The sequence below is a fragment of the Rhinoderma darwinii genome, chromosome 3 (genome assembly GCF_050947455.1).
Source record: "Rhinoderma darwinii isolate aRhiDar2 chromosome 3, aRhiDar2.hap1, whole genome shotgun sequence".
NCBI classification, from domain to species: Eukaryota; Metazoa; Chordata; class Amphibia; order Anura; family Rhinodermatidae; genus Rhinoderma; species Rhinoderma darwinii.
Window position 1 is genome coordinate 347,698,818 of NC_134689.1, and position 15,615 is coordinate 347,714,432.

The window sequence follows — 15,615 nt, forward strand, 5'->3', positions numbered from 1 at the left end:
GTGCTCAATGACCATCAGATCAGGTGGAACTCTAATCCGATTTGGAGACACAGGATAATTGGGAGCGGTATGTATTGTGAGGGGGGTTGTAACTATATTTTTATTTAATTCATTCAAATATTGGAGGGTATGTTTGCAGGGGGCAGAATAGTTGAATTGTTGCAAACTAGTTTTTCCTTTTTTACAATGTTAGAGGTTATGATATGAATGGTGCCTAAAACAAGCTAACATACATCATAATTATTTGCCATGATAAAACCTGACACCCCAATAGGAGAAGCTTATTGGGGTGATTAACATCTGCATTGCTGAATTTCCCATTACTATGAATATGCATCTTTCACTATAGAATCACGATATCACATGATTACCTCACTTCGAAGAAAAAAAAAGATATAAGATGAAAAAAGTTTTTTGCCCTAAACAAATATGGCGCCCTTCCGGCCAGTGCAAGTACGTCATCGTCCTGCGCGCCGCCTGTGACGTGGCCTGGGCTCAGCAATGTCGTGGTCTGGATGGTAGCGTGCGTGCTACTGAAGTTTCGAGTTTCGTTTCTCCGGGTCCCTGTCTCCGGTCACATCCACCTCCAGTCTGCAATCATGAAGCAATCTATACCTGACCGGTAAGAGGAGGCATCATAGTCGGGGACTGCTGTGCATGATGAGCCGGGGGTTCGGGAAGAGACCCTCGGGTGGAGGGCAGAGGCTAGATCCTAGTGGTAGAGGAGAGAAAGCAAATCTCCCTGACCTTAGGGCTAACAATAACAGCTGCTAACATATAACTAATCTTATGCAAGCAATAATATATATATATATATTATATATACACACACACACACACAGAGGTGTGTGCAGGGCCACCATGAGGAATTTCTGGGCCCCATACAGCTAAATTGTCCACCCCCTCCTCTATTATCGGGGGTGGGCAACGGAAAGTGTGGCGCTCACGTTTGTGTGTTATACACATTAACTGATTTTAGTGCTGATGTCACTAAGGGCCTGTTCACATCACTGTTCGCTTTCCGTTCCGTCGGAGGTTTATGTCCGGTGAACTCCGCAAGTGAAAGTGAAACCACAGCAGCTTCAGTTTCAGTCACCATTGATAGCAATGGTGATGGAAACATCGCTAATTGTTTCCGTTCGTCACCATTCCAGCAGGTTTCCGGTTTTCTGACTAAATCAACGGCGGAGTCGACTGCACTATCGATTCCGTTGGAAAACCAGAAACCTGCCGGAATGGTGACGAACGGAAACAATTAGCGATGTTTCCATCACCATTGCTATCAATGGTGACTGAAATGGAAGCTGTGGTTTCAGTTTGACTTTCCGTTGCGGGGTTCACCCGACGAAAACCTTCGACGGAACCCCGGAACGGAAAGCGAACGGTGATGTGAACAGGCCCTTACAGTGAAGGGAACCATGGAGCAGGCAGTCACCGGTTAAAGGGAATGTGTCGCTAGAAAGTATTATATATTTTTTCAGTTAAACAATTCTTATTTAAAGAGGCTCTGTCACCAGATTATAAGTGCCCTCTCCTACATAATCTGATCGGAGCTGTAATGTAGAGAACAGTGGTTTTTATTTTGAAAAACGATCATTTTTTAGCAAGTTATGAACAATTTTAGATTTATGCTAATTAGTTTCTTAGAGACCAACTGGGCGTGTTTTTACTTTTGACCAAGTGGGCGTTGTACAGAGAAGTGTATGAGGCTGACCAATCAGTGTCATACACTTCTCATTGTTCCAGCCCATTGTTACAGTGTGATTTGTGCGGTGAAAGAAGCTGGGCTGGAACAATTAGAAGTGTATGACACTGATTGGTCAGCCTCACACACTCCTCTGTACAACACCCACTTGGTCAAAAGTAAAAACACGCCCAGTTGGTCTTTAAGAAACTAATTAGCATAAATCTAAAATAGCTCATAACTTGCTCAAAAATTATCGTTTTTCAAAATAAAAACCACTGCTGTTATCTATATTACAGCGCCGATCAGATTATGTAGGAGATAGGGCATTTATAATCTGCTGACAGAGCCTCTTTAAAGAGGCTCTGTCACCAGATTTTCAAATCCCTATCTCCTATTGCAGCAGATCGGCGCTGCAATGTAGATAACAGTAACGTGTTTTTTTTTTTCAAAAACGAGCATTTTTGGCCAAGTTATGACCATTTTTATATTTATGCAAATGAGCCTTTAAGTCCAAGTGGGCGTGTATTGTGTGCGTACATCGGGGCGTTTTTACTTGTTTTACTAGCTGGGCGTTGTGAATAGAAGTGTATGATGCTGACGAATCAGCATCATCCACTTCTCTTCGTTAACACCCAACTTCTGGCAGTGCACAGACACACAGCGTCAGACGCGATGAAGTTCCTGTGGGAGGAAGTGAGTGACGTCACAGCGTGATCTCGCGAGGACACGCTGTGTGTCTGTGAACTGCCAGAAGCTGGCTGGTAATGGAGAAGTGGATGATGCTGATTCGTCAGCATCATACACTTCCATTCACAACGCCCAGCTAGTAAAGCAATTAAACACGCCCAGATGTACACACACAATACACGCCCAGATGTACACACACAATACACGCCCACTTGGACTTGACTTTAAACACGCCCAGTTGTACTTAAAGAGGCTCTGTCACCAGATTTTGCAACCCCTATCTGCTATTGCAACAGATAGGCGCTGCAATGTATATTACAGTAACGTTTTTATTTTTAAAAAACGAGCATTTTTGGCCAAGTTATGACCATTTTCGTATTTATGCAAATGACGCTTGCAAAAGTACAACTGGGCGTGTTGAAAAGTAAAAGTACAAGTGGGCGTGTATTATGTGCGTACATCGGGGCGTGTTTACTACTTTTACTAGCTGGGCGTTGTGTATAGAAGTATCATCCACTTCTCTTCAGAACGCCCAGCTTCTGGCAGTTCAGATCTGTGACGTCACTCACAGGTCCTGCATCGTGACGGCCACATCGGCACCAGAGGCTACAGTTGATTCTGCAGCATCATCAGCGTTTGCAGGTAAGTCGATGTAGCTACTTACCTGCAAACGCTGATGCTGCTGCAGAATCAACTGTAGCCTCTGGTGCCGACACGATGCAGGACCTGTGAGTGACGTCACAGATCTGCACTGCCAGAAGCTGGGCGTTCTGAAGAGAAATGGATGATACTTCTCTTCAGAACGCCCAGCTAGTAAAAGTAGTAAACACGCCCCGATGTACGCACATAATACACGCCCACTTGTACTTTTACTTTTCAACACGCCCAGTTGTACTTTTGCAAGCCTCATTTGCATAAATACGAAAATGGTCATAACTTGGCCAAAAATGCTCGTTTTTGAAAAAAACAAAACTTTACTGTAATCTACATTGCAGCGCCTATCTGCTGCAATAGCAGATAGGGGTTGCAAAATCCGGTGACAGAGCCTCTTTAAGTGATTACACATTGTTTTAATTTTTTGACAAGTCAGGAAATATTATAAATTAGATTCTAATTTTATAACATTTCCATGTGCTGGCCACTAGAGGGAGCAGTTCCCAAAATTGCAGAATGGTAAAGCAACCTCATTGATGTATGCTGCAAATTTGGGGTGGACACACTCCCCTCTAATGTCCTCACACAATCCCCCCTCCCTTCTTCTGGCTAGTGCCAGGAGAAGGAAGAGTTTGAATGTCTTCAAACCTCCTACACTGTGTGCTGCCATTTTCTGAGCGACTGCACAGTTCTAGGAGGATTAGATACGGGGCTCAGCATGACCGTATAACACAAACATACACGAACATAATACACACATCATACACGAACATAAATTACCTGCTCCTGCCTCCGCTGGTCTACGCTCCTCTAACTTGCGCCTTCGCTTCGTTGAACATATGGCCGGAAGCCGTCATCTTACTGTCCGGCAGTGGCTTCCGGTCGACATGAAAATGGCGCCGGATTTCGCTCTACAAACGAGCTTTGCTTTGGTCTGTGTGGGAGAGGCGCATGCGCCGTTCCCACACTGACGACGCACGCAACTGAGAATGGAACGGCTCCCGTTTGCATTCTCTATGGGGTTGTATGTGCCGTATTCCATCTCTGTATGTGTCGTTGATCGACACATACAGAGATGGAAAAAAAATGGCAGCCCCCATAGAGAAGTAAAAGTCAGAAAACATTAAAAAGTAAAACATGAGAACACAATTAAAGAGGCTCTGTCACCAGATTCTCAAACCCCTATCTCCTATTGCATGTGATCGGCGCTGCAATGTAGATAACAGCAACGTTTTTTTTTTGTTTTTTTTAAAAGTTCATTTTTGGCCAAGTTGTGAGCTATTTTATATATATGCAAATGAGCTTTGAAATGGACAACCGGGCGTGTTTTTTTTCGTATGTCCAACTGGGCGTGTATTGTGTTTTTAACTGGGCGTGTTTACGTGTATGACGCTGACCAATCAGTGACCAGTCAGCGTCATACACTCCTCTACATTCATTTACACAGCAGCGATCTGCAGCCACATACACAGAGATTAACGTTAATCAAGTGTCCTGATAATGAATACACATGACCATCCAGCCTGGACGTCATGTGTATTCAGAATTCTGACACTTCTGAATGTTTTCTGTGAGATTTCCAGCAAGGGAAACGAAATCTCGTTTACCTCGTAATCTCGTGAGATTACGCGTGGTTTGCTGGAATCTCACAGAAAAGATTCAGAAGTGTCAGGATTCTGAGTACACATGACGTCCAGGCTGGATGGTCATGTGTATTCATTATCAGGACACTTGTGTATGTGGCTGCACATCGTTCTAGTAAGAACACTATGTGCTGTGTAAATGAATGGAGAGGAGTGTATGACGCTGACTGGTCACTGATTGGTCAGCGTCATACACGTAAACACGCCCAGTTAAAAACACAATACACGCCCAGTTGTCCATTTCAAAGCTCATTTGCATATATATATATATATATATATATATATATATATATATATATATATATATATATATATATATATATAATCTCATAACTTGGCCAAAAATGAACGTTTAAAAAACACAAAAAAAAAACGTTACTGTTATCTAGATTGCAGCGCCGATCACATGCAATAGGAGATAGGGATTTGAGAATCTGGTGACAGAGCCTCTTTAAATACAATTTTTGAAAATATTATATTAAAAGCAATATGATAAAAATTCATGACACCTTCCCTTTAATGCTCTGGATTTTGTTCTATTTAGCCAAAATGTATCCCACTGTATGGTATAAAGTGGGATACGGCGCCCTGGGGAAACTACTGAAGTCCCTGTCCATAAATGGACAGTGTTGTCAGGAGCTTTTCCAGGGCTGGAGTCCCCGCTTTGCAAAGCCGGAGTCCATGGCCAGAGTCAGCAACGCTCTGGCCAGGGATTCCGGCCCTGGAGAATCCCTTGACGTCACTTTACATATATGGACAGTGATGTCAGGAGCTTTGCCAGGCACAAAGTCCACGGGTAGAGCACTTGTGATGCTCTGTTTGGGGACTTCGGCATTGGGAAGCTCCTGGCGTCACTGTCCACATAATAATGTCAGGAGTAGTATAAGTTTTTTGTGCGGGATCTCTCAGGATGGAATAGCATAATCTACTATGCTATTCCATTCTTTAAAAAAAAAAGAGGTAAACCGACATATTTGCCGCATGTATTTTCGTCGGTCAAATCCGCAGCGTAATACCGTACCAGCAAAGTAAATGAGATCTCAAGAAATCTTATCTACACGTCAGATTTTTTTCTGCATGTAAATTGACCTGCGGTGCATATTTTAAAATCTGCAGCATGTCCATTTATAGTGCGTTTCCGCTTACAAATTGTATCTGCCCAGTTTTAAAAAAGTTAAATCCGCAGCATAAAGAATTCATCTACTGTATTGCCAAATCAAAATGTAAAAACCGCACCTAAGAATGCACTATTAAGGCTCGTCTACATGTTGCGGAAATGCTGCGTTTTTTCCGTCTAGAATTGCGGACGGAAAAAACGCAGCAGAATACAGTAGCAGCACAGTGTGCAAGATCTAACAAATCTCCATACCCTGCATAAAAATTCTGACGAGAAGTTGACCTGCGGTGCGTATTTTTCGGACTGCAGCATGTCAATTTCTGCTGCGGAAAGTTGACTAAATTGATGCGTTTTTCAGAGGAGATATCGCCATCTCCCAGCATTGAGAAAATTACTGCAAAATATGCACCGTTTACTGCAGGAAATGGTGCATTATTTCTGCAGCGGAGCATCTGCTACTTTCAACGGAATAGCTACATACAGGGGCGGGGGATTGCTGTGTAGCGCTATATACAAGTGGAGGGGGGGGGGCTGTGTAGCACTACACAAGGAGAGGGGGGGGGCTGTGTGGCGCTATCAAGGAGAGGGGGGGGGCTGTGTGGCGCTATCTACGCGAGGCGAGAGGGGCTGTGTGGCGCTATCTACGCGAGGGGCTGTGTGGCGCTATCTACGCGAGGCGAGAGGGGCTGTGTGGCGCTATCTACGCGAGGCGAGAGGGGCTGTGTGGCGCTATCTACGCGAGGCGAGAGGGGCTGTGTGGCGCTGTCTACGCGAGGCGAGAGGGGCTGTGTGGCGCTGTCTACGCGAGGCGAGAGGGGCTGTGTGGCGCTGTCTGCGCGAGGGGCTGTGTGGCGCTGTCTGCGCGAGGGGCTGTGTGGCGCTGTCTGCGCGAGGGGGCTGTGTGGCGCTGTCTGCGCGAGGGGCTGTGTGGCGCTGTCTGCGCGAGGGGCTGTGTGGCGCTGTCTGCGCGAGGGGCTGTGTGGCGCTGTCTGCGCGAGGGGCTGTGTGGCGCTGTCTGCGCGAGGGGCTGTGTGGCGCTGTCTGCGCGAGGGGCTGTGTAATTACGGGCACGGTCGTGTGCATGAAGCCTAATACTGTGAATTGCCGAGCGACCCCTTCAAAACAGCTGATGGGTGGTGGCGCCTGGAGTAGGAACCCAACTGATCACATAATGCTGGCCTATCCCTGGCATATTAATCTGATCCTCAGCCGTCACTTCTCACTTACCTCTACAACATTACTGGTAATCCGAGACCGCTGCTCGTAGCTTTGTTATTGTACCAGTCTCGTTTAATGTCTCTGTCCAGAAGGAGGAGTTTGTGCCTCATCAGGACAGTAATTCCCAACCATTTGACCATGGGGGAACCCCTGATAATTTTGTCTTTTCATGAGAACCCTTATCTCGCAGAAGCTTGGTGTGGAGTCAGACAAACCATAACACAATTTAAGCCTTAGTCACACGAGCGTGTCAGTTTTGCATCTGCAAAACAATGTGCAGTTTTTCCTGCATATGACTGTACGTGTTGTCAGTGAGCGTTCTGTGTCATTCGTTGTTCTCGTCCATCTTTCTCCTCTACATGCATTTCTTGGTTTCATTTCAAACCGACAGTGCACAGATGTCGCCCATGTGCTGCCAGTTTTCTTTTAGACTTTAACAAGTGAGTCTGGTCGAATAGGATATGATGTGAGTTTCTCGCAAGGGACACCGGCTCTGTCAAAAACACAAGGCTGTCTGAAAATCACCTTATTGAATTGCATGGGTCATCGTGCTGTCCGTTGTTAAACCAGACAGCACCTAGACGTGAAACACGCTCGTGGGAGTAAGGCCTTACACCCACTATCCTGTTCCGGTTGATATTTGTTGACTGTTTTGCCCACCCTTATGCAAAGTTCTTTGTGCCAACTCTTAGGGCTCATTCAGACTAGCGTAATAACCGTTCGTGCGTGGAAATCACTGACAGCACATGGACCCGTTTATTTCAATGGGGCTATTCACACATGCGTGAGTTTTCACCCAGCGCGTGTCCGTTGTGTGAAACTCACTGCATGTCCTATATTGCTGTGTTTTTGCGCTTCTAATTGCCCATTGATGTGTCTGGGTGCGTGAAAACCGCGGACAGCACATGGACGACATCCGTGTGCTTTCCATGTTTCACGCATCAGTTACATAGAAGAGTGACAAACGCATTCCACAAGCAAAGCACACTGATGCCAATACGCAACGGACATGAAATGTAGGAAAAACACGCGCAAATCGTACACTCCCGTCTGATTGTAGCCTAACTGCTGTCTCCCAGGGATGAATCCGGTTTCACAACAACCACATACTGATACACGAGCCGCTAGATTAGATTATAGACGGAAGCAGTTACAGTACGTGTGCGCAAAAGTGTATATGAGAGGATTGTAAAATGTCACTTATTGTTAATATTATAATAAAAAACCTAAATAAATATGTTGCTCATTAAATTCTGTGGAATGGTGCATCTGGTATTAAGAGCCTGAACACAAAAAAACATTCTGAGATTTCTATAATGTTCCCTTGTGTAGTAGGAAAAATGTTTGTCATTTAAAGGCTATGTAAACCTTGGAAGAATTTTTATTTTTTTTAACTAAATCAATGTATTATAGTGTTTAATGCAACTTTGTAATTTAGTTTTTATTTAAAAAAAAAAACAGTTTTCCTTTTTGTGGTACAGCTTCTATGTATCTTGGATACATAGAAGCTGTGTCTTGCGTTAAAATCCGAATCCGTCAGATCAGTGGACTAACTGCTTCGGTGACAGCGGGATCCACCGGTTATCGATCACATCTAAGTTATGAACTTGTGCTGTATTTCCATGGAAAAGCGTATCTACTATAATAGCAATGAAATATACATAGGAGTTAGACCTAAGGCTCAATTACCATTCTTTATGTTGGGCACCCTATAATGAGTCCTATTATCAGCCATGTAGATTCTTGCTTCTGGCAAGAACAAAGTGGATTATTGGCTGCCCACGTGTGTTTCGTGATATTTGGGGAAATCCCTTTACTGTGCTCAATGTAGGAACATACAAAAACCTTTAGGGCTTATTCACACGACAAGTTTAATCGGCCGTGTGACTGACGTTTTTAACGGCCATCACACGGCTGCATTAAAATCAATGCTTGTCTATGGAGCTATTCACACACGTTTTTTTTTAACAAACCGTGTGAATGGCCTGTGAAAAAAATGTCCTAATTTTGCACATTTTCCCGGATCCCTCAATAGGCCCGAGTTTGAGAGACCCGTGAAAATGGGTCCCGCACCTGTGCAAATTGGCTGTAAAAAACTTCTATTTTTTTACAGTCTGTTTGGCATCGGTTCGTGTGAATACGGGCGATTTGACTGGCATAGTCGTGTGACATGTTCTAATGTACATCACTTCACTACCCAGCGTGAAGTGGCAGCGGTGGAAAAAGTATTTCCAAGACCGTTTTTTTTTTAAAAAACAACTTATTTTCTGACATTGTACAGTAAAGATGCTTTCAAAAATGTACACAAATCTCCAAAAACCCTTTTAAATAATTTAGGGCATGCCTTTTTATCTTTTTTTTTATTTTCTTGCAGGTGGACAGAATACATTCCAGTGGGAAGACGGATCCCAGGAACACGTTTTATTGCTTTTAAAGTCCCTTTAAAGAGTGTAAGATTACTGTCTGGAAAAACAAAAAACATATTTGATGGTGGTACTATACGTAGCTGACTGTCATGCTGTTCACTTTCAGATGTATGATATCCAACTAAAACCTTGGCAGCGATTTTCACCTTCAGATCTTTTTAAGGAAGTGGGGAAACAAAAGGAGGAACTAGGATTGATTGTGGATTTAACTTGCACCCAGCGATACTATTCCGCGAAGGTAAATCACGGTCCAATGCAAAATTATCAGTTTTTTTATTATTTTACTAGCTCTGCTTGGTTTCTCCATTGGACAAAACATTTGATTGAAGCAGCTCTGACTCTCGCTCGTAGCAGGAAATCCCAGCACAACATAAAGTACTAATCGGCAGTTGAGCTACATACAGCCAGTCACATAGATGTAAATCCTCCTTTCTCTATGCATTTGTGTGTATATTCTCACCCACCTACTAAAAAAAAATAATCTTGAAGGGATCAGTATCTACTTCACTACCTAGAGGGGAGGAGCTGCTTTTTGATCGGGGCGGGGGTTCTCATTTTCTATTAAAGGAAAGCTCTCACCACATAATCGTTTCTATAAGAGGCTTATAGTGTTATGCTCCTGTTCGGGGCATCATTGAAAAGGGGGTGAGGGGTTCGCTAATTATGGTGACGCCTAGACTGATTGGTAAAGAGAGTCTGATCGGGCTAGGAGATGCTGTAATTAGCATATGGTGGTCGCTATGGGTGGTACTATGAGCATCATGAAGATGTTTGTCTGATAACAGATTCCCTTTAAAAACATTGCACTGCACACAAACTGAATGTTTCCATCTTGTGGGATTTCCGCATAATACCTCTTTATTACTTTGCGGTGTACAACCACTTTAATGCAAATTTATAAGGTCATTTAGTCTACAATAGTTTTATACCCAAAACAATTTTTCATTACAAAAAATCAATATATTTTAAATAGGGGAGAGGGGAACACCATTCTATGCTAGCGAGTATGTATAGTGTTTATGAACCTGGGTCAGACCATAGAGTAGACCTAAGCCACCAACGCCGGAGTTCAAAGTCTGATATGTGACCTCTAGTGCTCTCCTGAAATGTTACCCAAAGCATTGGAGACTTTTTAATCGTTACAACTACTAGTACAAGTGGCTGAAATTCTGCAGATGGTACCGTCACTATTCTTGTGGGATATGAGATAATTCATAGGGTGGTAGGATCTCGGTGCAAATATGAAGACCGCATCCTTATTCGAGGTCTCTGTTCGCATCTGCGCTGAGCCTCTGTCGAGGATTCCGTCAAAATTCCCCAACAAAAAGTGCAGCATGCAGCGCTATTGGGTCTGGCAATATGACGGAAACCCAACTGAACCCATTAAAGTTTATGGATTCATTCAGGTGCCATTGGTGTCGGTCATGCAGCGGATCTGGCACTACTGTTTTTCTTTGGGTTTTTTTTTCCTGTTCCTATGACAGAACAGAAAGGCAAACTCGGATGTGAACATAGCCTAAGGAGGTACATGAAAACTGCCTACTGTCAGATCAACCTTGTCTGCCTACATCTTAGTAGACGTGACGCAGGAATTGAAATGCTATTTATTTTCTGTTATAGGAGTTGCCCAAAACAATTATGTATTCTAAGATCTTCACAATTGGACACCAAGTACCTAGTACTAAAGTTATCAATCAGTTTCAAAACCGTGTAAAACAATATCTAAGTGAGAACTCCGAGAATGGTAAGTCCTGTCCTCTTCTCTGCATAGACCTTGCTGCTGGCTTGGCGTTTTGGGTGGCATAGGTAGAATATTAGAATGCTATTATCAGAATCGTTCCGTTTAGAAGGCAGAGATTTCCACCCCCCCCCCCCCACCAGAGACCTGGTTTTTCTGCCATCTTTTAATTCCATTCAGCCGTTTTCTTTTTTTAGCTATATCTGATTATAGCAAAGCTGGGTGACAACCAATAAAGCCACCGTTACAGATTCCATGGGTCGCTTACGCAGATTTTTCCATACTTTTAAATCACAAATAGACCTGGTTATGCAGTGATGTATTCCCTATTCTCATATGGCTGCATCGCTTTACATCTATACCATTGACAGATCTGGAAAAGCTGGCTGTTTACTCCTCTGAAAGTTGTAATGGCAGCCAGGCTGGTTGTCATCTGGCTACAAATATATCTGATGAGATTTCTTATACAATTGAGCATTACTCCGTGATTTATATGTACTGCATTATTTTTTTTTTTTTTTTTAAAGAGTTCTCTCATTAGGACAATTTCTTTCCATAAGCTTTTATTAGGCTGTAGGGACCCCTATAATTTGCCTTAGCGCTGAGCTGCTGCAAAAGAGCAGCTCTCGCTCTGCAGTGCTCAGTGCGATCATGTACTTTATGACGCCCATTTAGCCATGTACTGTACGGTGCCCATTCGTAATGTGCTTAGGAGTTCCTTCCAGGTATGGATAATAAAATCATACTTTTTCTCCCTCTCAGACAAACTCGTTGGTGTTCATTGTACGCATGGGTTGAACAGGACTGGGTATTTAGTTTGCAGGTAAGTGGACCCCATGCGTCAGGAGTTTGCAATCTGTACCCCAACTGAACAAAACTTCAGAAATTGGCATTGAATCTTGTAGGTCTTTGATGAAATTAATCATTGTCTTAGTGTTCAGTTCGTGGCATCAGTTTTTCCTGTCTTTCTTCTAGGTATTTGATCGATATGCTAAGCATGGAGCCCTCTGAAGCCATAGAAAGTGAGTATAGTATAACTTGTGATCTAAGGAGGCACATTTTTTTTTTTTTCCCCATCTGCTCTCAATTTTGTGTCTGGGCAGTACAAAAAACTGCAGGTGCCATCATTCCCCTGACTTCTGCGCTCTGCAGCAAAAATTGTATGGCCCTCTTTACTTCTGCCAGAAAAAGGGGACACTTTGCACACCCAATTACATTATAATGGTTAACTAAAGCCTAGTCCACGTCGCGTTTTGACCCTACTTTCAGCGTGTTCGTCACAAAAGCTCCCAGTGTACATGCCATAGTGCTATATTAGCCTGTCAGAGGACAAAAGAGCGTGTTTTTGGCCTCTCCTTGGCCCTGTAGATGTCGGTATAACTTTTTTGAAGGATGAGATGGCGTAGTAGAGTACGTTTTTCCCTCCCACCAGATCCCACAAAAAGTGTACTGCACGTTATATGCTTTTTGAACATGGGGGCCTTTTGGTGACGTATGCCACTGTGTGCCATCCATCACAGGCCTCCATTAAATGTATGCGTCATTTTTCAGTGCACAAACTGTCTATCTATGGTCGGTTATCAGCGGAGCTTCCACAGGCAAAGATGGGGACACCTGCTGCTTTTAAGTGTAACTAAACGTTTGACAAACTTCTGACATGTCATAGTGACATATCAGAAGTTTTAATTGGTAGGGGTCCGAGCACTGAGACTCCCACCAATCGCTAAAACGAAGCAGCAGAAGCAGTCGTGTGAGCGCTCAGCTGTTGAGTTTCTGTTCGGCTTTTTCCGGATATCAATATATTGGCGTATGGGCTCAATGGAAAGCCTATAAGCCCGTACTCCGATACATCGGCTTTTTGGAAAAAGCCAAACCGCAACTACGCTGCTTTGCACTCAGATGAGCACTTCTGCCTCTTCGTTTTAGCGATTGGTCTCAGTGCTCGGACCCCCACCAATCAAAACTTCTGACATGTCCGAAGTGTGTCGAACGTTTAGTTACCCTTTAAAGTTCTTACTGTCACGGGGAAATAAGGCTGCCATGAAGGTGGTGTCTGGAGTCCCTGGCCAAAGTGCATTTGCTTCTCTGGCTGTGGACCCCAGCATCACAGAGCTCCTAGAATCATTGTCCATATATGGACAGTAACGTCAGGAGGTTCCCCAGGGATGGTGTCCCTGGGCAGAGCGATTCCTTATGCTTTCTCTGCCCAAAAACACTGGCCCTGAGGAAGCTTGTGACGTCACTATTCAGAAATGTTCAGTGATGTCAGGAGCTTTACCAGGGCCGAAGTCCCAGGGCGACTTATCGCGCTTCATGCTATACGGTGGAATACGTTGCAGCCTTGTGTTGGAGGTATAGCTCGTGAGTCATCCCGATGTATACCACCGAAGAAAGGCCAAAACGCAATGTCAACTGGGCCTAAACTAGCAATCCACAGCACGTTCATGTATTCTAAACCAGTAGCTAATGCATTTAGCGGACAGTTATGGCAGACTTGTGCTGCAAATGCACATTCACATACTAGACCTGGCAGTGGTCAAGTGATATGTGCCATGCTGTCCAATTGAAACCGTATTTGATACTGTACAGTTACATACACATTCACACAGCAAATGTAAAAACTATTGAAACTACTGCAGAGGAAAAGTGTAGAAGTTGCCCATAACAACCAGTCCGTTACATAAAGTTGAGCTCTAGCCATAATACTTATTTCCCTGTGACTTCTTCACTTGGACAGGTAACCTCTGCAGCTGTTCTATACATTCCACTGTGCAGGTGACTATTTCGCTTAGATTGAAGTGTTTTCACGGCATCAACCCGCTTACTAGCATTACTAAATAGTAATGCATAAATCCACCTGAAACATTTCTCTGACTAGTTCCTTTACAAGAGAACCATAAAAATAGTGGATCAGAAAAGCATCATTAACTACCTCTAGCCCTGAGGTAAGTAGTCAGAGGAGAGAGGATGATTGTCTAGCTTCTAGCCCAAATACCACCTAATGGTGACATTAATTAAAGGGGCGATCCCATGAATTATGTTTATAACTAAAGTCCAGAAATTATGTTAAAAACTGTTTTAACCAGTTCCTGACCGCCGGCTTTGTATATGCGATCGGGTCCCTAAAACCTGCGCCATAGAGTCCTTACAAGCGATCGGGCAGAAGAATGTCGGCACCCCAGCAGTCAGTGACTGCCGGGGACCCTGAGAAAATAAAGGCCGCTTTCACTGAGCGCTGTGTATATGAATAGTGGCATAGCTGCTTCCTATAATCGTCCCGGGGATCATGTGACTAGTCACATGATTGCCAGGTGCCGTTAGTGGCAGGCTGTGCTGGGTCTTACTAGACCCAGCACAGCCCTATTCGTGACAATAGTCACTATGAGAGGGCTGATTTCCCCTGTAACGCTGCTGTGCAGCCCCAGTTACAGTGGATAAACATGGTGTAAAAGAAGAAAAATAAAGTCCCACAAAGGTCTTTTCTGACCTTTTGAGGGACAGACCATAATAAAAAATAAAAAAATGTCAAAAGTGCAAACTTTTTTTTAATAATAAATACACATAAAATACTCACCCCAAAAAAAACGTAGTCCCCCCTCCAATCATTGTTGTAATGCTAGCACTGAACCGGTAGACCGTAACTATCACAAATAAAAGGTCTATTTTAGGGTAAAAATATTACCAGAAAAGTGGTTAGAGTTGCTAAAAAGTAAAAAAAAAAATGTAGTTTAATTTTCAAAGTTTAAGCCTAGAAATTCTAAAAAAAAGCTAATAGGATGTGTATAAAAATTATAAAAAAAAGAAAGCTGCATAGTATACTGAAAAAAAAAGAGCGCAAAAATCAAGTCGCTAGCCCAACAAATAAAAAAGTTATAGCAGTTGAGCCGTTTCTAGCACGCGTTAGTTAAACGGTGCCTGAATGCTCAAAATAGGCCGCTTCCTGAATGGTTAAAGTAACTTGCAGGGCTTCTAGCATACACAAATACTTTTCTCCTATTTTCTGCTTCTGTGTCCGTCCCCGGTGCTCCTGCTAATCTGTGCTGCTGGGAGAGGGCTCTGACCAGAAGCAGTTGTCTTCCCTTCTGGCAGCTGACCTTATAGTTTCTTCTTACCTTCCCTACAGATAGGTAACAGATTAGTGAAAGCATATACTGTGTGACATCCACAGTATGCACTACCCCAACAAATCAATGGAATGAAATAAAGCTATAAAGACTAAGTGGGCATGTGCAGGGTTCATGTTAGCGGTCAGGATGCAGAACTTTACAGCCCTAACCAGCGAAGTAGGAGTCATGGCTCATGCTACTGCAGAGGCTCTGCTCCTTCCCTGACCAGCAGAGCAGAAAGCTTTTTCTATTGGCTGCTCTGTTGTGAACATAGGATCACTATGCAGAGAACTGGCTGTGGGGAGAGAGTGACGGAGCACATTAGGTGGATGTGCACTT

At 43.6% G+C, this 15,615-nt stretch overlaps 1 protein-coding gene across 13 annotated transcripts in view; it reads left to right on the forward strand.

Annotated features, from left to right (window-relative positions):
• Window positions 1-354: 354 nt before the first annotated feature.
• DUSP11 (dual specificity phosphatase 11) overlaps window positions 355-15,615 on the forward strand; it is a 37,048-nt gene continuing 21,787 nt past the window's right edge. For 3 of the 13 annotated variants that reach the window (XM_075858468.1, XM_075858478.1, XM_075858477.1), the window contains exons 1-6: window positions 359-622; window positions 9,381-9,456; window positions 9,539-9,670; window positions 11,053-11,176; window positions 11,933-11,993; window positions 12,146-12,192. In XM_075858468.1, the coding sequence (XP_075714583.1) occupies window positions 516-622; window positions 9,381-9,456; window positions 9,539-9,670; window positions 11,053-11,176; window positions 11,933-11,993; window positions 12,146-12,192 (547 nt within the window). In that variant the 5' untranslated portion in view covers window positions 359-515. Of the gene's footprint in view, window positions 623-9,380; window positions 9,457-9,538; window positions 9,671-11,052; window positions 11,177-11,932; window positions 11,994-12,145; window positions 12,193-15,615 lie in introns of all 13 variants that reach the window. The other 10 variants (XM_075858476.1, XM_075858470.1, XM_075858473.1 and 7 more) reach the window with 6 other exon arrangements.